Source organism: Passer montanus, unplaced genomic scaffold (assembly GCF_014805655.1).
Source record: "Passer montanus isolate IOZ18808 unplaced genomic scaffold, ASM1480565v1 scaffold99, whole genome shotgun sequence".
NCBI classification, from domain to species: domain Eukaryota; kingdom Metazoa; phylum Chordata; class Aves; order Passeriformes; family Passeridae; genus Passer; species Passer montanus.
Window position 1 is genome coordinate 1719164 of NW_024375367.1, and position 26945 is coordinate 1746108.

General features: G+C 34.6%; 1 protein-coding gene across 10 annotated transcripts in view; it reads right to left on the bottom strand.

The window, feature by feature from the left end:
* The window catches only part of NBEA (neurobeachin), a 453154-nt gene that overhangs the window by 61032 nt on the left and 365177 nt on the right, over positions 1 to 26945 (bottom strand). For all 10 annotated transcript variants that reach the window (XM_039696621.1, XM_039696630.1, XM_039696627.1 and 7 more), the window contains 3 exons: positions 20769 to 20881; positions 11067 to 11207; positions 4783 to 4902 (listed from right to left, as the gene is read on the bottom strand). In XM_039696621.1, the coding sequence (XP_039552555.1) occupies positions 4783 to 4902; positions 11067 to 11207; positions 20769 to 20881 (374 nt within the window). The remainder of the gene's footprint in view (positions 1 to 4782; positions 4903 to 11066; positions 11208 to 20768; positions 20882 to 26945) is intronic.

Here is a 26945-nt window from a genome sequence, read left to right on the forward strand (position 1 = left end):
TATCATACACTTCATTTTACAAAGGTGGTCTACTTTTTGCCACAATTTGGGATGCCAGAATTACAGCTTATTTTCAGGCTGATTAAGCTACTGCCACAGCCCTATTTTCATTAGCTCAGTGTGAAATAATTTAGTCTCAGAAGAGACCACACATATTTAAAGGGGACAGAGGGACAGGGAAAAGAAAGGGAGAAACAGAGAGGGAATGCCAGGGAAGACACAAACATGAAAGGACAGGAGCTGGACACACAGAAATGTAGCTTCCTAAAGAATACATATTGTTTTGCAAATTCCAGGTATTTGGTTTTTAAATTTTAATGCCGAGTTCTGTGAAAGTGGTTTGGATGTATTTTTTCAGACAATATTGAGGCTGTAAAAGAACAGTTGTGGAAAGCATCTGCAGTACTTAAACATCTCAGTCCATTAGTTAAAATTGACCTACTTCAGCACTTACTGAAGCTCTTGAAAATAATGTACCTCATAGTCCTCTTTCTTAAACAGTAACTAATGTAAAAAACCCTCCAGATTTTATTTTCCTAAACAATTTTTTAATTAGTCCTTGTTAATAAATAATAAAGACACTTCGTATAATTATTTAATACATTACTTTGTAGCAAAAATTGTGGCTATCTTACAACACACAGCAATGAAGAATGTCAGATTAATTCATTACACACACTGTTTTAAAATTATTTCATAACCTGTGCCACAATAATTAATGAGATTAGTAAGATCAGAGATAAATGTGCTTAAAGCAGCTCAGATGAATTTCAAATTTCTGATAAGGAATACATGAATAATGAACACTTGCTAGTCCTAACAGTTTTCAAAGTTTGCTACTTTGATGGATAGCCTATATTCCATGCACTAAATACCTACCATAAAGACTTAAAAAATCTTTAGGATGGGAAAATGATTTGCAGTATGTATATCACAAGGAAATCCACACTACCAAGCTCTTCCCCCCATGTATAGCTACACGTGGAGCCAGAAGAAGCTACACAAGTATACAGAAAACATTAACAGAGAGCATGCCTTTAGATTCTGTACTCACACACAACCTGTACACATCTTCTCTTTTGCACACTCTCTCCTTTCTAACAGGACTGCTGAATAAATTCTAGAAGTTGCCAGACAGCTGACCAGTAGTTTTTTAATAATTCACACTCTCAGAGTTGAAGCTTTTCTGTTGTGCAAGACAGTGGATGCTGCTCTTAGGAGAGTGACAAAAATGGCCAGAAATTTTGAGGGAGTTTCTTAGTAGTTCCCCAAACCTCACTGCTTTTCAAATCCCTGAAAACTATTAAAGTGTTTGAAAAGCCTGCAAGGCATTCTAAACAGTAGCACAACTAATCTGAAAAAATAAGGTATTTGTAGTATTAATAATAGTCCATTTCCCTATCATTTCACAGATTGAACTTCAAAGCCTCAGGGAAAAGTTGGCCCTGATGTAATGGCATTGAGAAATGAAGTTCATTAAGATCTTAAGGAACAAACAACAGCAACAATTAGCTGCTATACTCATTCTTGATTGATTGCTAAGAAACACAGACTCTGCAAATCAAAGGGCCCTGCCAGTGCTTTGCCAGTCTCCTTAGAAAAAGTTTTATAAATAAGGAGTTTGTTACTTCCCTTTGTGGGGATATTCAAACTCAGAGAATATTCAACTGCACTCTAACTGTTCATACTCTCTTGCCTAAATAATAATTTTTCCACTCTGAATCCTTTCCTCTGAGGTTCCTTCCCTCTTTGTTCCTTGAGAAATAATTCTTTTCCCTTTCGTATGTTTGCATACTTCATAGCATTTATGTGTCTCCACTTTAGACATTAATTATCCCACACATACACACATTTTTCTATCCGTACCCTAACACACTTTTTTTTTCTTCTGGCTAACTCCAGTTTAGGTATATCTTACACTTGATGATTTCCAGCAAAGAAAGCACTAAGCATTTGCTTTATTCAGCAAGAATTCATACTAAAAACTGGACAAGGAAAAGGAAAAAAAATAATAACATATGTTATCTGAGAACAAAATGGCTCTGAATGAATGACTAATCAGACTGTTTGAGGTGGAAATTAGATTTCATGAGATATTCCAGTTGTTATAATCTAAGGATAAACCCTTGGTATCATGATAAACTTTCTGCCGTCCTGTTATATTGGTTTTCTTCTTAAATTGAAGACAAAATAGAATGCATTGACATATTTTGCTTAGGCTATTGAAGTGTACCTCAGTAGATTTATTCCAGTAGTGGCTTTGTATTAATATAAAATAAATTATTTTGGTAGTGCAATATATTGAATGCTGGTATTAATCTCCCCTAATTTCTACAGATTTTTTTTGTTTGATAGTTTATGAATGCTTTCTATATGTTTTAGCATCTTTTAAAGATTCAGCTCATTTTTCAATCTTTTATTAATCTATTTTCATCTTAAGCTGAATCAATTCAAAATAAATCAATTCAATGTCATTTTCTAAACCCACCTTCCCTGTATATTCATTAATTAACAAACCCCTATTTTAAACATCAGCTTTAATCCCTAATGTATCCCTGAATGAACAGGTCAGGGATTATCTGGAGAAAACACTTATTGACTAACGTACCTCATCTGTTACTCCCATATTAGATTTTCTGTAATGACTTAGCTCCAAGTAGTATTTCTCTTTCTAATAGAATAACAGAAATGTGTATATATGTATAAATCTGATGTGGGGGCTCTATAGTAGACTGCCAAATGTATTCTGGAACACCTTGTTTTACAGTCTTTCCCCTAGAGCAATTCTGACCCTAATTTTTACTATTTTACCTGCTATCCCCAATTCCTTATCTTACACTCAGTGGCATTAAAGAACATAGCTACTTCATTTCTTCACCTTTTGTCTTCCTTTTCTGAAGGTATCTGGTTCTGAGCACCTTTTTAATATTTGCTTTATTTTGATAAGTTGAGGGTTTTTTAATACAAATACATTTTGCAATGCAGCTGTTATCCATCCCTAATTCCTTCATCCTTGCAATGGCTGGCAGCAGCAGTTTAAGTTATCCCACTTGGTTCACAAGACTCCTGGTATTTTCAGACAAACATTTCATTTAATTGTTTTACTGATAACTCATTTGGTTGCTAGTTTAGGAACAATCCTTTCACTAATTATATACCCCACTTGAATACCATCTCTCCGTCTGTCCACAGATATTCCTTTATCTTTTGCAGTGCCTTGATGTATTTAACTGCCCTCCTCCTGTGTACTAAAGCCAGACAAGAAGATTACAGTCACTTCCAACTGTCTTCCCTTGTTTCTCAGTTTAAGGCTCTTATCCTTTGTTTGAGCCCCATTCCTAGGAAGTCACTCTCCCACATATTCTAGTGGAATTACAGGAAAACCGGATTTCATTGAAAATCAAAATGTCAGGCCTTTGAAGCTATATCAGATATAGTAGATATTACCTCAAATTGCTTCCAAATTTGGAAACTTACTGTTTTTCTTACAAGGGCAAGAGTGATAGTACTTAAAAAGCCATTGACTTCCAGACGAGCATGAATAAACATAAAATGGTTTGTAGGAGGTTCAGGCTGATTTCTTTAAAAAGCATTTTTTAGGATGACCATATAATTTGCAATTATTTATTCTAACTAGTAACTGAGTAACAACAACATGATTTGTCCCTTCTGAGACTGTTGGAATACTTATGCAAACAGGAGCTCTGGAATAAAAATAAATCAACAAATATACATTTTTTCCCCTTTTTTTTCCTTTGCAAAGACAAATGAAAAATAAAAATAAATAAATAAATAAATATAATGGCAATATGACCATTTCCTAATAAACAGGAGCTCTGGAATAAAAATATATCAACAAATATACATTTTCCCCCCTTTTTTTTTCTTTGCAAAGACAAATGAAAAATATAAATAAATAAATATAATGGCAATATGACCATTTCCTAGTATGAAATATAGAATATAAATAGAAGAGAAATATATTCACTGTAAAAATGTGAGCTTTTTTTAAAGAGCAATTTTTATAGTGAAGCCTTTACCTACTTTACTACTAGGAAATAAGAATCAAGAAGGGAGCATATTATTCAAAATATTTCTAGATTTTTGTTTCCTTCTGATGGAAGGAAAGGTCCCATGTCTATGAACAATAACCCTTTGTATTTAACAAGGTAAATACAAAGGTAAGGAATAACAGCAGTAAAATCACCCTGCTTTCTGGCTCTTTCTGTATATAGTGTAGAAGTTGTTTTAATCTAATGTGTATTGTTGCATAATATCCTCAGGCACATTCAAGTAAAAGCTAAAGCTGTAGAGAAAAGCCAACATTTTAAATGGGTCTTGTCATTAATGCTTTATTAATTGCCCCAGGCAATGCAAACCCAGAGCTAGGCAAGCTATAACAATATGACACTTTAAGGTCAAATCCAATTCCTGCTGTGTTTTATGGAGTGGGCCAAATATTGAGTTAACAGCAGGAAAGAACAATTTATTGAGCTTTTCTCCATCTCCTGATTATCTGATCTAAATTAGATCAGTTAGGTTGTTTTTCTCTAAAAAATCTCATCTTTTGTCCACTCAGCTTCAAAGAATCTTTGTTTGTGTTAGAACAATAAACTTTATCAACTTATATTTATTTATGCTATACCTAGTGCACTGAATAGAAAGAAATTAGATATATATATATAAACATAAAATACAATACAGCACTTTGTTCATGTTTACATAAACAAAAATACCATAATGAAATTGCATATTTATCCATTTATTTAACATATATGTTACCTTCACATCTGATGTGTCTCTTTGGCTGTTCCTCCAGGACCTGGCCACAGAAGAGAAGGTTCGATCTGGGTGGTCAAACTTGCCATCATTTGCATTTAGAAAGAATGTTGTAAAGGGCTCCTGTAGTTAATGAAATTATGACAGATTAAGAAAACAGTACAAGGACTCGTGCATCAGGTTTCTGTCAAAATCCAAAAGCCTATTGCAAATCAAAATACTTCACAAAGGCAGAATTAAAGAAAAACATGGTGCCTCATAGCTATATGTATGCATGGATTTCTGCACTGAACACCTGAGTATATTTCTTGGCACTAACACATTTTACACAAACAAATCCTGAGTTCTATACCATAAGACTAATTACCTATCAGACATATGTAGCCTAGTTCCAGTTCACAATGACTGCCTCCTTTACTGCAACCACCACAAACACATTGTGTTATTTATATAACTGGGCTTTGTGTACTCCTTGCATGTTGGTATGTCAAAACAAAATCTTTTTAAAATCCTATTTCTAAATCTTTCTTGTGCTTTCATTTAACTGAAAAGAGCTCAGTAGGTTCCACTTAGCATCAAGGTGAGACAAATGGCTCTACGGTCGTTATGAGGCAGACTATGGTTCCAGGATATGCAGTTTTACTTTGGAGCAGAGGCACAGAGATTAAATATTTAGAGTCTTTACTTTCTCTAATTCTATTTGAAACCATATCCCAGTTTATATTAAATGGAAACAGCTACCAGCTTTTGGGGAGGAAGAGCTCAGGTATTAGACAGTCTGGATAACCATTTTGATGTCGCTACATTCCTCTGCAGTGAAGGGGTTAACAGTGGACCAAAGCCTTAATTTGACAGTAGAACCTGAATACTGAGATCAGTGGCAGAAACCTGGTTTTTCACCACTACTCCATTAGCTCTCTTATTCAACTAATAGCTGGCGGTGCGCCTACAGGGATGGATGTTCGTTCTTCCTCTTTGCCAAAGTCTCATGGAGAATGTTTTTAAGAAAATCCCTTTCATTAAATACATACCCAAACTTATTTCATTGCATATCCTTATCATCTGGAAATTTTGGTAATCAAAGCAGCTCATGATCACCAGATCACAATTTCTATTACAGTATTACTTATCTATTATTTGAATTTAATTTTAAACATTCTCTGTTTCCTTCTATGAAATTTTTGAACAAGTCAGGGAACTCCTCCATTAATAAAGAACGTTTGAAGGAATTATACCACATTATACACACTGTGGGAAAATTACCCCAGACGAAAAACATATGAAGAAATTTATGTTTACATATTCCTTAAGAGAAATTAAAATAAGGAAAGCATGGATGCAAAAATAGTAAAAATATCCAAAGAAAGAGGAAAATAAAAGATGGAATTCTGAATCCAAAAGACCATTATTTCTCTACTTTTATTCCACACGTCTTTCCAGTTAATTTTTTAAATCATGCACAGCATGACTTTCTTTCAAAGATGAAAAAACCCTAATCAATTTTTTTTCCTCTTAAAACATGGGAAATGTTTTTTAATGGAGACATTCAAAAGAATGGTATCTCATAAATATACTTTTATCTGCTAATTTATTCCAATCAGCGAATACTAAAATGTATTAAATAATTAATTTAAATAATCAAATTAAATACAAAATCATGACAATATAATTTCTTGCTGGAGGACCTAAATCTCATTCCAGAATGGCTTTATTTGCCCTTGTGAGTATTAAAAGGCCATGAGGTGAGGAAGAGATTTATAATTTAAATAGAATATAAAAATTTAACAGTGGCTCAACTTGGTGAGTAGTATAAACTACCACAATTAATTGAAATATTCACAGAAAATAAGTTCTTATCTATCCAGATTTTTCAGTGCTCCATATAGTGAATTCAATGTAAAATATAAATGAAAATATGTAAGATTCAGACCCAGAAGTACAAAATGTTAAACAATATATACAGAAATTGGACTACATTAATTTAACCTAAAATTATGTTAATATTGTAATTTTATTAAATTTACATTTTCAATATTAGAATTATTTTACTTTTAAATTAATTCCTTCTCCCATTTATCTGTATATATTTGTAATAGGAATTATGCTGTTTTCTAGCTTGCCCCTTTGACTGAAAAACACTATATGTTCTTGATCTGAGCACAAATAATTCTGTCTTCTAACAGCTCCTACCCATCACTCTTTTCTTTATAAGATATGTGTAATTTTTGTGAATATTATTGTGTAGCAGACTGTGGATCATTGCAGAGGTTCTGAAATCAGAAGCAGTCGATGGATTTAAAAGAAGCACAAACCAGAGAAATGATGTAATTACAATAAATTATGTAAAAATATTAATCCAAACTTCCATGACAACATTATTTTAAGCATCTGAGACAAATACACAAAAGCAATAAAATTCATAATCAAGGATTAAACTTTTAGTAGCTGAGCACTACAGGGTGCCCTATTATGCTATCCTGCCATGGCCTGTTGTGCCTATCTTTTTGGACTTTTAATCCTTAGCGGAAATTCAGAGCTTTCCCTTGCTTTATCTCAGACCTCTAACATAATTTTAAGGTAATTTTTATTCTCTGGGAAGTCAAGTGCTTATACAAATATAATTCATATCTGTGTTCTATATACTAATTTAAATACTGTTATTCTATGATACCGATTACTGTCATTTCATGTAAAGGTTTTGTCGCTGTGAAAGCTATAAAGCAGCACAGTGTTTTCATTAATACTCCATCTCACTCATGCCTAATATTCTGAATAAAATTCACGCCTTGTTCACTGCCAACAAGGAGAGTAATTCGTGGCGGACTTGATTACATTGAACACAAGCTTGAGCTGCGAGAACGAGTTTTTCCATTCAATAGCACTTCTCTCCTGCCCTTCCCTTTTAGCAGGACCCAGACTCATTTGAAAAATTTATGGTGGGAGTAGAGGAGGGAGGAGGAAGAGATGTGGTCATTTTAAGACATCCTATGTCACACAAAAATGTCCTTCCAGCCATTTGTAAGAAGAGAGAGAATGTAAGGGTTTATCAGAGTGACACACATCTTTTGCCTGATATATCTGTAGTTGTCCTGCTCAAATCTAACAAAAAGAAGACCCAAATTCATTTCTGTTTACCAGATGACATCCAGTTCTCTTCACCTTTGAATCTCACTAAAAACTGGTTTTAACTCAATCCGATCTAACTCATATTAAATCCAGAATTTCTTCTACCTTGTACAAATATGCACTCATTGCAACAGCAACTAGAAGACAATTATTCTCTACAAACATTAGAGAATCATGCTCTCAAACAGTGGTTGCTGTTTCCATAAAGATGCAACTGATTTATGCAAATATAAATTCTTTAGTAGCAATTATAGAGAACATTCAATGGTACCATAACTCTATTAAAAGCCCCCATTCCCATTCCCCTGTGTCAGTGGGGAGAGGAGAGAGAGAATTTAGGAGTTAAGTCCAGAGAAGAAGGGAAGGGTTGGGAGGAAGGTGGCTTTAAAATTTGATTTTATTTTCTCATTATCCTACTCTCATTTGATTGCTAATAATTCAAACTAATTGCCCCAAGCTAAGTCTGTTTTGCCTGTGATGGTTAACTGGTGAGGAGGGATGTCTCCTTGACCTTATCTCAACCCATGAGTCTTTCCTTATTTTTTCTTTCTCCTGCCCAGCTGAAGTGGGGAGTAGTGGAGCAGTTTTTGTGGGTACCTGACATCTAGGCAAAGCTAACCCACTACAATACGCCAGATAAGGGAAAGCAACTGAGGGAAATATAAGGCAGTAGGGAACAGATTATCACAGAATTGACTCAAAAATATGATATTAAAAGCAATGTTTTGAAGACAACTGACAGAAACCAGATTGCACCTGTCAAAGCTGAAAAGCAAGACTTAAAATAATTTTTAAGGTTTTGTGGCAATTACACAATTCTCTCTATATATACACTTCAGAGTGGCTGAAACTTCCTTACTTACAGCAAATACTGTTTCCTCCAACACTAAGGTCTAGGCAGGCAGTTTCTCCACTTGGATTCCCATTATTACATTCTGTTTTGTTCTGCTTCTATCTAAACTCTCTGTTCCAATTTACTTTTTGTCATATATTTTTCATTTGTTTCCTTGCTTTTTTCTTTTTCTTTTGTTTTTCCTTTTTTCTTCTTCCTTTCTTTACAGTCTTCTCCCATGGTTTTAGTTTGTACTCCTGACCTTCACTCTCAGTTTGTTGTCACTTTCTACCAAAAGCTCTACAGTAACACCTTTCCCCATCACTTTCCTCCAGTCTTTCAAAATGCTGAAATTTTTCTGTCTGAATCTCTGCATCTCTTAATGTCACCTTCCTCTGTTTGGACTAGACTGTAATTTACCTTTTCTTACAGAGTCTTTTGCACAAACTCATGTCAAAGCTCTAGCTCAAAAAATTCAATAAATACTACTTTGACTTACAGAAATCTGACCTAGCCTTATTTATCAATTTCACTGGCACAATCCTCTCCCTTAGGATATTTCATCCTTTATTTTGTAACAAAAATGTCTCTCTATAGATTGCTATGACGTTATAATCTTCATTGCCATCATCTTTTCCTCTATAAACACTTGTTTTCAAATATCTATTTAGGCTTTCCATTTGCTGCCTTATCCAGTCTTATCATATTATTATATTTCTTTCCTTTTCTGAGGTTCAAATTTTCCCTGGATTTGTCTTCTTTCACTTCTGTTGTCTACTCCCATTAGAGATTGCTTTTCTTTGCTGGTCAATTATATTTAATCTTTAAAATACCTGTGTAGGAGTGTCCCCATATTTAAGTTATCTGTTGTTTCCACCTTTTCATTGGCAACCTCTTCTTTGGGTATCAGTGGTTTCCACCTCTGCTTTCTATCCTCACATATATTTGTTTCCTCTAACAAATGTAATTTGTATGGTTTATATTGCAAGGCCATCAAGACAAAGACTTTGTTCTCTTGCTCTTTTAGGTGAAAACACAAGCAGAACAAGACCATCTACAATATTACATAAAGAACAGTAGTAAAAATGACATTGAATTAACCTAATGCAGGAAGTGAATACTCCTTGGTGTGTTGTACATTCAGCCTGTAACCAGACTTTCAGCACTGAGAATTTGCTGACTAGTGAGAGGGGATCTTTTGCTGCACAGCAGCCAAAATTAATAGACAAACATCCAAACAAAACTACTGGTTTTAATCTACTTTAAGACTACAAAGTGTACCATAAAATGTATTCAGTAGATGAATAATTCAGCAACGCTTAAAAGGAATACAGTGGTCACCCAACACAGGGGTGTAATCAACACTTAGTTTGCCATGGTTTAAGAAGTACATCCTGAACTTACAGACACATGAATTCCCTTCAGAGAAAAAAAAAACATGAACGTATATGTCTAAGGGAAGCTGAGATGAGTTCAAACTTGATTATCAAGCTTTGTGTGGCTGTTTTGCTTTGTTTTAGGCAAAATATGCTTAGAATACACTTTATGCAACAGATTTTTATTGGCAGGGTGTACTTATTACACAGGCACTCAACTTTTCATTAATTCAGGTTTCTCTGTGAGACCTTCAGTGTCACATCAACACTCTTTATTCTGTAAATAATTGTGATAACACATACACTGAATTCAGATTCATTCTATCTTTAAAGTTTAATCCCCTTCCCTAGATCTGGTTTTGATCATAGGAGCATGAGGTTTCCAGAACTGACGTAACAATTTGAATTAGAATCCACATTTCTGCATTTTCAAAAACTGTAGAGATATTCATTAAATTAGAAGCATAGTTCATTTGCATAAAACATTGTTCAATGTTGCTTTAATATAAAACTGGTTATATAATTCCCCTCTCAATGTTACAGTTTAATGTTCTTACAAAAGGCTTTTTTTTAAATGTTGCATGGATCTGTCCCTAGCTGAAAATAATAAATGAGTATGAGCAGTGTCAGATTTTTGTCTTGAGGTATTTTTTTTGGGGTGGATTTAATTTTAGATGCATTTTTCTCATTGTATACATCTTAATACCAGCACAATTTAATGTTTAAATTTATTTTGGTTTGTTTGGGTAGGAAGAACCTCCTGATCACTATAAATGAGCATATAAAGAATATCAAGAGAATTTCTGAGACTTTAAGTTAGAGAAGAACAATCAGATTTTAATAGAAAGGTGCTTTCATAAAAATAAAACAAAACAAAACAAAACAGTGGTAAGTGACAGAAGACATGCTGTAAATAAAGATATCCATGAAAACCAGGATCCAGAAATACTTACAATACGAACGAGCCAAGCCAAGGTAGAAGTAGATGTAGAGTAGTGGGTGTTATAATGATAAGGTGGAGTCTGATCATCTTCCCATGTCTCATACCGTTCTGCATAGAAGACAGCTCTCTTTGGGTTCAAAGCACCAATAGGCTGTAAAGTGACAAAAGGTCAAATATATTATCAGCTGAAGGGCATCATGTCTGATATGGCATAAGTTAATTCTGCATTAAGATTCACTGCACAGGAGACTCTGCAACCAAACACATTCCATGCTGTAGTAACCCCTGAGATTGCTGTAAGCTTAGAGTTTATTTTCAAAGGCTTTGTGCACTATAAGTCTTATGAGTTTCCTTATTTTAAGTGACAAATATAAGTGATCCACATCTGCAAACTTTCAAGACCTTCTTGAAGTGTAAGTTGTTTCCCAATTAGTTCAGTAACATTCTTCTGGAAATAGACTTCTAAAACTGCATTTAAAATGCATTGAGGCCAAACTAATATTTCTGTTGCTGTCATTCACCATAATCACACAGCTAATGAAAACTGACTTCTGCTCGCACAGGATACTTTGTAATGCGCAGTTCATGATGAAAAGATTTCACGCGGAACTGCTGATGGTGTCTGGTGATCCTAAGCAGAAATACTTAAAAACCATGCATAGTCCTCAGGACTGGGTGTACTTTCTGACTGAACAAAGCCACGTTTTACTGAACAAAGCAAACAAGCTTTGTACTCAAAAAGAATAGAATGCGGAAATTATTCAAAAATTCAAAGTCTGTTCTGGGCAAATTTAAAGGACAATCTATATGAATTAGACTAAAAACAAAAGAGATGTAAGGCAGTAGTAGGGACCATTGGTTTTGATGTGGCTACTTGAGGAATACAAGATTTTTATGATTTTCAACCCACTTTATCTCAGAAGCTTTTACAAAAAGTATTTGTTACTGTGTGATGCAAAAGTTACTTGGATAACAAAAATACAGATTTTAGCTTTTATAGTAAAATTAACCAAGCAACCAGAGTTTAATACTTAGAGGAGAGCACACGTCTACACCAAATAATTGTTTAAACTTACTGTAGTTTGCAATTATTACTTGATTTGCATTAATCAAAGTTTCATTAGAATTCATGTTATTAAGGGCATTAACATATATATATATATATAGGCAAGGGCTTTCACCAAATGCTAACAGTATTTTCACATTCTATTGCACTCCACAATTTTTCTACTGAATTAAAATACAAAGTAATTTGGAAAGGAAATACCAGAACAAGATCAAATCTCTGCGTTTCACTACACTAGATATGTAACTAAAAAATTTAAAGCTGTAAGCATTTTATTCTTTCAGCACTGCTATGATTTTTGACATGGCTGCTTAAAAGGCCAACATAGAACATTATATTTTCTGATTTAGAGCTTGTTTTAAAATAGCAGTCTTTGGTGAACCTTTACATTTTAAAACATTATGATTTCAGTATTTTTCACATTAAGAACTCTGGTTGCTTAATACTTTGCTGTGTCATGGAGACGTTAATAGTTTTCTCATATGTGTAAAATGATTGAGTAATCCCAAAGGATTGGTGTTATCTGGTGCAGACTGCACTGAAAGACCTCACAAAACATTCTTGAAAGAGAAGTATGAGCCATTCCCTAACACTTTCCAGGCTCATTTCCCAAATACTGGTAATAGGAAAAAATAAATATTTGCATTTTTGTTATACTTGGTTTTGTTACACATCCTGCCAGTGTCAGGAAACACATTGGCAGAATTATAGCCTTTAAGTTATCATTATATAAAAATGGTTGTTCAACAGCTTCCTTGAAAGAGACATTCCTTTCCCATTAGACTGACAAACTGTGCAGATGTATGTGCACTTTGCTAAATTATATCAGGCCTTGGGTTGCTTTGGGGACTGGATGGAACCTGCTGACACCACCCTCATTAAGGTAGTGTGCATCCACTTCTCCGGCAGAAAAAATTCCAATCCCAACTGCACATTTCAAGAGCTAAAGCAGTAATTCACACTGTAGTCTGTTAAAACTAAATGTTCACCCCCTCTGAGAAGGGAACACAAAATAGCAGACAAATTGGTGAGATTGTATTTGGTAATGGAGAAACACCCTGAGAATATCTCTTCCCTCAACGACAAAGGTGCATCTTATCCTATGCTGCAGTGAATTCTGAGGCTATGGAAGACAGAGACATCATCTGTCGCCATATCATTGTACATATAGGTTTGAAGGCACAGTGGAGAATGAATATGATGATTAACACAAGACTGAAAATATAGAAAACTCCTGGCCTTTCCAAACACAGTGGATGCTGATTAGAAGTTTTCATTATTCACTGTAAATTGACTATAGTAACAAGGCCTGTGAGGTATAACTGATGCTCAAAATAATTATGAGGTATTTTATTTTATAGACTAGCAAAATTTTAATGATGGTTTAATCAGTACCTTTAAATAATATATTTTATATAATATTGTTATATTTAATAAAAAGGTTATTTCTCTCAACAATTTGAAAATAATCTCTACACTCATATAAAATACTAATGCAAACATATCCTCATGTTTTCTAGGTTGTTCAATGAGAGGTGTTACTTCAATATAAAGATAAAAGGTATATGATCTAAGATGATGCATTCCCATTTTCATATCAAATGCCTGTACAAGTACCTAAAATAACCTACCTTCAGAATATATATGATTAATTGTACTAAATTATAAACGCAAAAATCTGTATTCTGGATTCACACAATATTGTTTTCAAAGTCATTACCTTTTTCTTTTCCCTTTCAATTACTTTAGGATTTATTTGAAGAAAAATCCTGAAATGCACAAAACATCATCTGAATAAAATGGAGCCTTTAAGTGAAATACCAATGAGAGTCATTTCTGCTCTTGCATGACACTGCAATTTTCATAGGAAAATCTCTGGGAAAAATTGTTTTGGGGGTCCTTTCCTGGAAGGGAAGGAGGGAGGGAGAGCTTGTCTTCAGCTATAACGTCTCATCTCAACTTCTCACGACAGATCCTGGATTGGATGAGCTAGTGATCTGTCTGACAGCCTGGGTTTCAGGAGACATGGGTTAATTTCTCTCATTCCACAAGCCTTTATCGTGTCCATGAGGAGACTGCTTAGGTATGTCTATAGTTTGCAGTAGAAAGGTGAGCTGAAGTCCCCGAGTGTGCAAACATGGCCCTGTTTATGTGGAGATGACAGCTGGGATCCCAGAAGTGGCACAAGTGTCTCAATGCAGCACTGCCTGGGGAGCAGAGCTGGGAGCTGCCCGTGCTCACACAACTCTGCAGCTTCTACTTCAGCCTTACATAAGTTATCTCTGGCCTGTAGTAAAGAAATAAAAGAAACATCTGATCTCCCTTCTCTGTGCAGTCATGGAGACTCTGATATGAACCACCTCTCTGCACATTAATGTAAAGGACACCTCTCCAGATTCAGGAAACCATGCACATTTAAAATGCTAATGGAAAGTGCTCACATGCTCAAATCTCTCCTTTTACTTTTTTCTTTTTTTTTTTCTTTATTTTTTTTCCCTTGCTGTGGTGTTTTTGTTTTTGTTGTGCAATTTTAAAACTTGTTGATTAACCCCAAATAGAACAGCATTTGTATACCAAAAGTCCAGTCACTTTCTGTAAGCAAAAACCATTCAATAAATAAAATAGCAGGAAGGAAATTCTGCAAGGTCTGCCCCTGACTTCTTTAGTTTAACATCCATGTGGGAAAATGCTGTTAAACAGGTAGTGGTATGAGTTCATCCTTCAGTAAAGACAAAGGTATTTCTGTAAACACCTTAAAACTCAGTTGGATAAACTAGCAGCTAGCCCAGTTTTACTCTGATGAGGCATGGGTCCTATTAGATGACAAGTTCTGCAGTAATGGTAGTCTATCACATTTCTTGTGAACTGTGTAGGATATGTGGAGTTTTGGTCACTTTTCATAGCCTTACTATGCCATTCTCAACCCAGAAGGTCAACTACCTCAGTTTTTATCTAATATCATGGCTCTAAAATGCAGTTACATTTTATTTATGGATCAATCCCTGTAACTTTACGTAATGCAAGAAAATAATATTATTTCCATTTGACTCAGATTCTGTTGGTGTGGGCACTGATTAAAATGACTTGCCCAAACAATACAAAGCTCAATCTGTATACTGTCTCAGTCCATATCTTAACCTCAAGACAAATACAGAAATTGCATTTGAGTAAAATAAATTGTTCTGAACAGTATTTAAAAAGTTCTTTCATAATGTTTTATAATGTTTTATAATGTTTTTTCCAAACACACCTTTTGCCTTTTAATTGCAAAACTCTCTCTGTAAGGACTCATATTAAATAGAATTAACTTCCCACATAATGGTTTCTTAAGAGATTCTTTACTCCAAATAAACAGAACAGGTATGACAATGACTATTCAGCCACTTCACTTTTGATGTACTAAAACTTGCTGCTTCAGTTTGTTTTATGTTTCTTTCTTCCATTTAAAAATAAGGCAAGTATTTCCTGTAATATTAAAAACACACTACTACATCTTTTTTTTTTTTTACCTGCCTAATCTCTTTAGATATCTGGCCTTTGAACAAGTCAAAATATATTGTCAATACATCTCATATCTAGTGTTTATATCCAGTGGACTTGTTATGCTAGCTCATGTAATATCTATTTGAACTACAGAATAGTATCTATAGAACTATATTCCCTCATGAGAGCAGAACAGAATGTAGCATCCCATTTATCTAGACACTGAAATATTCTGCTTAACTTCACTCTAATTCATAAAACAGCTACCTTATCTATTGGGTTTTCTTGTTTGTTTTGGTTTGGGGTTTTTTTGTCAGTCTGCACAAAGTTGTAGCTTGGTACAAAGGTATATTGAACCTGGCTTTATTTGGCTCCAACTGAAAACTGACTGAGCTTTTCCTGACTGCTTGCTTTTTTATTAAAAATCACCCACTGAACAACAACCTATAAATAGCTGTCTTAGGATGATATTTTAAACTTAAAAATAAAGTGCAATTGCATCCAAATTAGTAAACAGAGTTTTCTTCAGCATCCTAATATGAAAAGCAGATATCAACAATATCAAATATAAGAGCATTCACAGATTCATAGTACCAGAGTTTCACTCAGTAAATGAGCTGTTTATTTAAGAAAAACACGTGCTTAATTGTGTGGCTTTAATTGTGTGTAGTATTTCTGTTGATAGAAGAGTTGCATAGGATAAAGAGAGAAGTTTAATTTTACAGAAAATTATTTCATTTTTCCAATGAAGGGCTCATAAAAGCCCATAAACTCCATTCCACAGCATAACATTTTTGGAAGTATTAAGTGTGGTTGCCTTGAAATATTCACACTTGGATGTGTTCATTTGCATTATTACATTTAGAAGCCTTGGGGCTTTATCACTTCCTTTTCTTGAAATAGCACAGTAATAAGGAAAAGTGGTTATGCTTATCACCACCCATCAGTCAAACACCTTCTATATTAACAAAACATAATTTTTTCCACTCAATGAATGGGTGTGTGATGTTTCATACACATGTCAATATTAGTATTACTTTGCCTGGTGAAGAATCATTTTATTTAACAGGATGTGTAACTGGAAATAAATGAGGAGAAATTCCCGTTTACACTTTAATGAGCAGGGACAATGCCACATGTCAAAACCATGCATTCGCTATAATTTAGGAGTAAAAGTCATACAATTTTATACAAACAAACCATACCACATTTTAAGTGACTTGAACCTCACAAAAAAATCACTGTATAGTAAGAGCTCTGTACATGTTTCCTGGACTAATGTTTAATATCCTAAGTATTCTTCTAAAGAAAATCTCAACAAAGAAGAAAATAAGCAGATCACCTGATAGTTTGATACAGAAAAGATAATCTATGTATCTCTGACAGCCTCTTTCATTAGCTTTTGATCCTGTCAAACAATAAATATAACCTTTAACCTTGTATATGTAATGAATAAAACTTGAACCTACACTGTCTAATCAAATGAGAGGTCCAATATATCCCACTCCCATGGCACATTCCATGCCCATGAACCCTGGTTTTAAATCTAAAACTATATGTAAAAGGAAAAAACCAAAAAGCTTTCAGAACAGAAATTCTAAACACCTAAAAGAAAAAGGACAGAAGAATTTTCAGACTAATACTTAAACATAATTGTTCTGAGAGAACAAGCAACATCTGGATGTAAAAATACCACAATAAGGAGTGCCACATAAAACCAGAATGAAATGGAATGGAAGGAAAGAACAAACTACATATTCAAGACGGCTTTGCACAAATGTAAATATTTAAGTTTGGAATAAATGCAAAAGTGCATGTTTTACTCAATTATTGACATCCTAAGCAAGACAAACACCTCTGATTTCATCTCCAAAAAACATATGAATTGCATTTGATATGTATGTTCACTTAGGAGTTGTGATATCACAAAGGTGGTGTATTATATTTTATACAGAAAGCCTGGAAGCCAAAACTTAAAAATTTGAAAAATTGTGTAGTCAATTATCAGAACTGACACTAGAGTATTGTATGAACTTCAAGCAAGAATACACAAAATATTTTTTAAAAGCTAGAATTAGCACCTATGTTTAACTAAAAAAACTAATTTAAAACAAGTAAACAAAGCATGGTAAGTGACTTCTCTTTTAATTTCATTGGGTTTTTTGGCTTTTACCATATATGCAATAGTGTTAAAATTCTAAATAATTTCAAAAGATTGTTCGAGGATTAATTGCTAAATAGCAAGGACAGAGGCTTTGTGAAACTAAGAAGGGCAAAATTTACAGAGAGACAGAAGGTCAGGAACTGACAAAGGAGATTTTATCCATCAACAGTTTAGCTGGAGGTTCTGATCTGCCATCAAATCTGCAGGAACATGTCTCCATTGCAGGGCAAAATCTGACAGAAGGAAGTTGCTCCTCATGGAAAGGATACAGAATGGGCCTGCCCCAGAGGTCTGACTGAGGCTTGGTAGCACAACTTCCTTCAACATTAACAATAAATTACTAACTCCTGCTTTTAAGCACCAGGCTACCCAGGATTCACCTCCATGAGAAAAAAAAAAAAAAAGAAGTAACTCACAGGTACAGGACAATATAAAAAATGAAAACAGAATTGAGAAGGTAATACCTCAGAGACATTTGAATTTTTAAGATTTTTGCTGATAATGCAAAAATTGAAACAGGATGCAAGTAATGCTGAAAAGCCCAAGTCAGGCATTCCATACTAAACAGCCACTGCATTTTAAAATAAATAATTAACAATTTTTTCCTTTTAAAACCATGGTTAAATGAAATCTATCAGATTTTTTCATAATGAATTCTGCAAAAAATTGACAATTACAACCCTTTTATGCTGAGGTATTCCACAACACTTTACAGATTTCACATGTGTTTTCCCATACATCCATGGGATAAATGGAGCCCAGATATTGCCAGAAAGGAAAGGTCATTTTGTCATTTTCCTTGACTAGTTCTGTGTAGGCTGTTCAGTGGTCAAAACCCTAGCTGTTCCAGAGGAAACCACCAATAGGTTTTGGTAAGTTTTCAAATTGGCAAGAAAAGGTGCACATTGCATGGACTCTTGATGAAAAATAAATAATCATGGACTTGATTTTACATTTCCTTTTGAGGAGAACACTAATAACAGTACAGTGATACTTAATAAGCTATACATGCACTAATTCCATAATGAGTCTTTACTAACTCATGAGGAAAACACATCTATTCAGCAATTACGTATTTTAGTAGATTGCTGTAAAAGTTTGGATTGAACCAAACTAAATACCTAGAGAAGGACTCATGAGACACTGTCTAATCTTGTTGCACTTCACCACATGCAGTGCTATTAATATGTCCAGAAAGTGAGTTTGAGAGATTTTGAAAAGTGTAAGCACCTTAATGAAAGGTTTATCTTTCTGAACAATTCTAAACCAGCACTACTTTTATACATGCTAGGGAACAAGCCAGTGTAAAATGATCACAGGTCTTTTTTTAAGTCATGTCTGTGGATCTTTTATTGTTCTTGGCACAGATTTCAATGGTGTTACAGAACTGAAAAACACATTTGTGAAACATACCTATAATACTGTGAAAGGTCAGAAGTTTTACATAACCTAACGGAAGTATCAAGCAATTTATTTCCTTTTGAGGCATACTGTGAATGTACTGTAAATTCTGTGTTTACTTGCCTTTTTTTTTTTTTTTTTTAAGAAAAAAAAAAAAGGGGGGGAAGTTTTGGGGTTTGGAAGTATCAAGCAATTTATTTCCTTTTGAGGCATACTGTGAATGTACTATAAATTCTGTGTTTACTTGCTTATTTTTTTTTTTTTTGTCTAAGAAAAAAAAAAGGAGTGTAAGCTTAGGTGTCTCTATCCACTATTATGAATTCAAGTCCTACTCAAATTATTTTGGATGTCTTACAAAAGCAGGCTTCCAGGAATGGTTACAACACATCTGGAGGTACTGCAAGCACACTCTTTCCAGCAGAGATGAAACTGTCAAATATCCAGGGCAGGATGTCTCCATTGCTCCCCAGGATGTGTGCTTGCAGGGAGAGGAGGAAAGAAATCCAGACTTAAAGCATAAACCCCAGAAACACTCATGTCTGCCCAGCAGCAGAAGGGAATGCAGGGTCTGCAGCACAGGACTGCAGAACAGGCCTTGGGGGTCATTTTCTCCTCTCCAGCCTCGCTCCTAAAGGCAATGAGTGACAGCTTCCTGTGGTTTTGAGCCTCACTCAATTTGTACAAGCAACTTCCCCCTCTTGGCTGAGGAGCTGTGGTAAGGATGCAAGAAAGCTGACACACCAGACAACAGAAACCTCTCACTGGGGATGTTGCAGGGCTATGCACCATCTTGCCACCTTCAATGGCAAGAAGGTGCATATATTTTCTTAGCGGATAGCAACCAGGAATGATGCTTCCCACAACTCAGTTTCAAGCCCTTTTTTTTTTTTTTTTGTCTTTATTTTAGCTGACCAAAAGTAGAGCCTCTCCATGTGTTTCTGCTATGCTTGGCCAGGACAGACCTTCTCTGCTGTCTGTTAACACAACCAGAGTACCAGAGCTGGGTATTTATGACAATGTGATGCCATTAGAGGGAAAAAAAAAAAAAAAAAAAAAACCACAACCCAAAACCACACCACCAAAAATACTAGGAATTTTTTTTTTTTTTGTAAAGCACTAAGTGCCCAAATCAGCTTGGACAGAAAAAACCCCAACAAATATCAATAAGGATCAGATATTCCAGGATCTAAAATAAAAAACACCCCTTTACTAGCTATTAAATCAAAAGAAGATGCTGATACTATATTACTATTCTAGTAATTGCAAAATAAAGTGAAATATTAGTCCAAGCTTTTTATTTCCAAAGTATCAGCTTTTATAAACTAAGAGGCAAAATTAGTGAGATCAAGTGGTCTGATGCACTCCTCTTCCATAAGTCAGAAGGTACAGAGGAATTGCAGATTTGGAACCAGATAAGTCAGGGACATGGAAGCAGCATAATATAGAGATTCAGTATAAAAAAGTTCTGAAATAGAAACATCTATTTCAGACTTTTATGAGTTTAAGATAAAGACCTTACTTGACCAGACTATAAATATAAAACAAAATGTCTTTCTAAACGGGCTGACTTACTGCTCTTTAACAAGAATGAAACATACCTTTGAAAGATCTCTGAAGTTGCCTGGAAGGGTCAGATCTAACTCTTCAGACTCATAGTTTGTTAAAACCCATGGAAATACAGGGTATTGGTTGAGATCATTGTACGTTCGTCCTATTGAAAAAAGAAAGTTTTAAGAATTGGGAAATAATGTCCACTTGTCCAGCTAGAAAAAAAATGTAGTGGTTACATTTGTTGCATCACATGTTCCCAGTTCCCACCACTTTGACAGAATCAGGTATAAATCTTCCAGACAAAAGCAGCCATTTAGGTGCACTTATCTTGAACCAGAAGTCAACACACAAACTGAAATAATGTAAAAAGCACAGTATCTTTTAAGATCAACTAAAATGCACCATATGCAAATAAACACTTTCTTTTTATTTCCATTAAGACATTTTTATATCATGAATGTAGAAATTCAAAAGAACTAGACTATTACTTTCCTAGCAACTTCATGAAGTATCACAGCTAGTAAAGATAAAATGAGACTCCAAACAGCAAGGGGGTAAATTTGAGGTTTGCAAATCTATCATAAATAGTCCATGTTAATCCATCATTCCCTATGGTTCTTCACTGAAAAAATGGTGAGATTCCATGGCAACTGTGGAATCAAAGTGATGAAAGTCATGTTTGGTGTAACACTATTTTTTAATCACTTGGAAAATTCAAAAGAGTTCTTTCATGTAAAAGACAGAGCTGAGTACCACAGGTCATGCTCTTCAATCATGAAAGAAACACTGCTGTCATCCCAGCAGCTCAAATGTGCAAAAATCATCTATAGATACCATTTCAAAAGAACAATCTTCAACTACAATGAATTAAAAGTTATGAATTCATCACAAAGTGTGTTTGGGAAAGGCTGTTATTTTTGTATTCTCTAGTATTTAGTAGATTCTAACATTTCAGTGATAAGAAAAATGAAATTTCTTAATTCAGAGCTGTCCATCCTATTGGTATAGTGAGAAGCACATGATATGCAACATGAGCCTTTAAAAACAAAATCAGGTCATAAATATGTGTGTGTGTGTGTATTCATATAATATAATTAGCAGACTGAAATAATCCAGGTTAACAATTCCCAGTCCTGTAGCAGATTTACAGCCCTGTCTCACTAACTGCTTCCTTCCAGATTCTGGACAGATTCCTGGGGTACAAAACCCAGCACAGGAAAACACAGGCTTCCTTGTTCTGAGTCGCAGTTGCAATTCTCCACAAAAAAATCAGTTCTGCTTTAATGAAATGTGAAACTTTCACTGCTCTACATGCACCTTATTTTTTCAACAGAAGTTGATGAACAAAAAGCATGTTTTTATCTTGTACATGATTTCACTGAATGCAGGAGAAGTGCATATTCTTAACAATTTTGCATCCTCATTTTTACACTCTGAAAACATAGATGTTCACAATTAAGGTGCAAATATAACTTTGTCAAATAAGCAATTACAGCACTGTGTGCTACATACACAAATAAAGATGGATAGAAACAAAACCACTTCTTTAATATCAACAATGAATGAACAAATAAACTAATGAATGAAAGCAAAACAACTCTTGGACAGAACAACAATGTGTCAAACAACTGTATCAAGAAGTATACCAGAATTTATCCTTGTAAGAGAGGAAAAGGAAAGGTATGTTCTTCTAGAATATTTATTCTTTTAGACTTTTGGACAAGGCCTCTAGATTTTTTGAAGGAAGACAAATTTGCCTCATTTTCTACATCCTTCAAATCAGAATATTATATTCTTCTTTGGCAAGGGTTTAATTGCATATGACTTGAAAAGTTTCTTGAGATTATCAAATTTAGGGTCCTTTAAAATAAGGCCTCTATAAAACTACTGCTTCATACAATAAATTATTTTCTCACCATCAGAATCTTTAATTAAGTTAACAGAAGAACATGCAAAAGCTTTCACAATAGAAAGACACTTGTGTTTATGCAGAGAGAAGTCTAAAAGAACTTTGAGATCCAGGAAGAGAATGACTGAGAGGACTGTAGTCTATTACAAAGCATAAGGAAAAATTAAGATTCTGCAGAATCAAAATTTGTATAGAAAAGAGCTCACAGTAGTAAACATATTCAACTGTAACCATTTTATGGAAGTATTAAAAAAGCTAGAACATCCTTTTACAAAATTTTGAAAGGAAATGTCATACAAAATTACATTTTATTTTGAAATTGAGATTTTTTTCATATTGTGATTTCATTTAATTTTGATACTTATTCATTTCATATCAATTCAATTTCAATATTCAGTCAACAAGATTTTGACTGTGCTCCCATTCCATATGGGAAAGTCATAATTGTGTGAATAAGGCAAGAAAAAAGCAATCCTGAGCCTTGCTGACTCTTTAACTTACTTATATTATAGAGAGGTTACTTGTAGTATAGATAATTGAAGAAATTTTCATGTGACATTAGCTCCATGTGAGAACACTGCAGTAACTCCTCTGTGCAGTTTTTTACCTCACAGTAAGAAATAATTTGAAGCAGCTTCTCTCTCAGCTTAGGTAGGATAAATTGCAAATAATGAAGCCTTCAAGATTATGTATTTGGTAAATATAAGTCTTGTGAAAAAAACCTAACATATTCTCTTCTCTCCTACTTCAATTTTTATAAAACATGTTTTATTTATGAAGATAATAACTACTAAGAATAGCTCTTAATTTGTTCCATAAAAAAGTTAGTGATGTATTTTTTTCAACTCAACAATTTCCTCCTTAATATCAACAAATAAAACTAACTCCAGAAGATGAACCTAATTTAAATTGTGAAAGGAAACCAAACCTACAAGGTAAGACCACACATCTGTACTTATCTGAGCGGAGGACAGCGGTCTAGGCCTATAATGGGATTACAAATCCCTAATTCTAAACATGCATAAATATTAGTGGCTTCACTTTATTAGAAATGCTGTCTTGATCTGTTCTGGCTTCACAATTGATTATTTTCAGAGTAAAGTCAGCAGATGAACATACTTAGCCATCTCATCAATTGTCTGGTGCTTCCAACAAGAATTATTTGGCCCTTTCTTTAGTTAAATAAATATGGAACATAAACCTGTATGACTGTTGGTAGTCCCTATACTTTTTCAGAGCCTTCAGATTTCCCCTCAAGTAGGCTTACAGAGATTAATATTAAAGGCTGAATATTAAATATCGCAAGCCCTGTGACACTAATCTACTTGAACAATAAAAATGAGGCATAGTAAATGAGATCTCAGAAATGCTGGATATGTTTCTTCATTAAAAAAAAAAAAACTTTTTAATTAAACCATCCAATTTAATGTTTTTATATGGCACTTTAGTTTCTAAGGTAAAGTGAGCTAGAGACAGCTGACAAAGAAATTATAACTGCAATTCCTTGGTGAAAATGTTAATGACAGCAAAATATTGTTTAATTAGATGATTGCAGCATCTGGATTAACACTCTTTAAGAGCGATGTTCCTGTGCTTGTCTGCTTCTTCACACTTTACAGACATTTTGTCATCTCTAGGTCATTAGGAAAGAATTTTTAATGATTTTTCTAGAAGTAAGTAGTTCGAGTTACATCTAATTAGATGACAATAATAAGCCCAACACATGCAGTAGCTAAATATATACATAATTAACCAGTGAGGGCTTGTACATCACAGAGTAAAAAAGTGGAAAATGCTAAACAGGCAAAAAAAAAAAGGTGAGGGGGAAGAAGTTCATCTGAATTTATTACCTAATTGAGGATGTCATTTTTTTCCATAAACCTTTAAAAATAATCCCTTTCCACTAGAAGAAATTACTCACAAAAATTATGGATGCAATTATTCTTCATTTCTTTTAAAAGCAGTGGCATGTGGGATTTAAAAGAATTAAAATTCCAATAAATACAAATGCAAGCACACATTTAATGTACTGCAATTTGAAATCAAACAGCATAAATTAGTTAAATACTGAGAAATAGGTTTGAAATCCAGACTTCTAGCTAAAACAGTGAGCACTGCAGTGATATGAAAAAACAACTTCTTGTTCCCACTCCTCTTGATAGCTTTTGCTGCAGTGGGATTACTTTTAAGCACGCTTTTTAATAATCTTTTAATTGAGAATAGTAAGAATTACTTGTTTCCTATATCACACAGAGGGTTCAGTTGACATATATGCTGGTCCCATGCAGAGAGGACAGTTAGCATAATCACAGCAAAAACAAAAGTATCCCTGAGAATGAAGCAGGTAGAGGGAGGAGGGGGGAGGTGACCAGAAAGGCTTATGTCTACACAGCCAGGACAAAAACCAGGGCCATGGAGAGCATAACACTGAGACTGATTGATAAGTAGCAGAGTGCAGAGTTTACCTTTGGGAGGAAAGCCCAGAGCTGTAAACATGATGAAATATGCTCGAGCCAGAAAAGAGGGCAAGAAAGAGGTGAAGAGCTGGGAAACAGAAGAGGGAGGTGAGAAAATAGCTGACTAGAGGGACAGAGAAACAGGTTGAAACAAGGCGTTAGAGAGTTTTGAAGATGGAGAGATTTCAAACTGAAATTGCAATGGGACATCAGGCCAAGTGCCTGCAATCACACAAAGGACTGGATATTGATATTGAAAATTATCTAGAAAGAGAGATTTTTGAGAGCTGAAGTAGAAAGTTACTAGGGCATATGTGATCTGTGAGCACAGATCACAGCAGAAACAATCTAAACATGAAGTATGGCAATGTTTCTAGGGGGTATTAAGATGATGTAAGAATTAAAGAAAATGCCAAAGTATTATGGATTTTTTTCAAGAGGATACTTCAAATATTAAGGTCCTATAGAACAGCCAGGGGCCATGCTTCTCAGGACAGACATACCAGCAAACCAGGGAGAGATTTAAGATGCGATTAATTTATTTATTTCAGCAGTTCTGCTGTACAGAGACCAACCAGCCTGTGTAATTAACAGTATTAATAAACAGGCAAAGGACTTCCTGTGGGAAAGGACCCAGCTACATGATGTCACAATGAGAGAAATAAGCTGGTGTCAGAACCCTCACTTCTGGACATCACTCTTCCAAGGCTACTGCTTCTTGTGTAATTTCAAAGGAGGATAACAAAGAAACATAAGTGCTTTCTTACTCTTTTGCAAAGGGCTAGAGACTAACAAGCACCACTGGAAGAAAAAAAGAAGGAAGCTACAAAGAATGGGCAAAAGATGTGCTAAACCACTTTGTTAGTGGACCTCTATTTGGATGAGAAGAAAAACCAGTGAAGTGACCTTACTTATCACCCACTTACCAGCAGATATTCCACAATTCTTAAGTGTCAAACTTCCATGTTTCTGACTAAGCTACAGCTCAGATTTGCTGAATAAGCCAGTAGGAGCTTAATGGCAACATGAATAAAAAAAGAGGATAGATATATTTCTCAATAGCTGAAAACAATAATACCATTAGAGAATAAGATGCTGCTTAAATAAACAGTTATATACTAAAACTAGGTCATTGCTGCTACACTAACAATTACTGGCAGAGAAGTTGTAACTTATAAGGAGATATTTCTTATGGAGTCTCATTACAAAAGAGTATAATTAGGACTGTAATTGGAAATTGGATTTCCAAGAAGAAAGAAAAGAAAATACATCTTTACTTAGGAAAGGAGGTCACAAGTATATTCAGTACTCTATTTTTGTGTACAAAATAGAAAATCCTGTATTTTCTTCTGACTGCTGAGGGTCCTGTCTACAGTACATATAAGATTTTTTATCTGTTTAATGCAGGTGTACTTGGGCAGTTATCAAAACCAGAGCAACAAGTAGTAGAGTAGATGTTCTTTGCTTCCAGTATTGTATTTCTGGTACAGTTATTAACTTTGTTAGTGCTTTGTCAAAAAATATCTATCTGTTGTAAGGGAAATATTTTTGAGGAACACCTTTCAAAAAGATTTACAGAAATGCAGGCACAGCTGTAAAAGCAGTGGTGTCACTCAGGCTACCTCACAGCTCTCGATCCTGAAGTTTTTCAGATTTCAGACCCTGGTGGTACAAGTCCATGCAATGGTGGAGCCAGGATCAGCTTGGAAACGTGAGAACTTCTAGACTTTCTGACATATATTTCTTTTTTGAAGCTTTGTCCCCCGTGACCAGACTTCAAGCTCATGTGCACTCTATTGTGGGTGGGTTTCTGCTTTGCCAGGAACTTTATGAGGAGATTCTTAGTAAATACCCCCAAG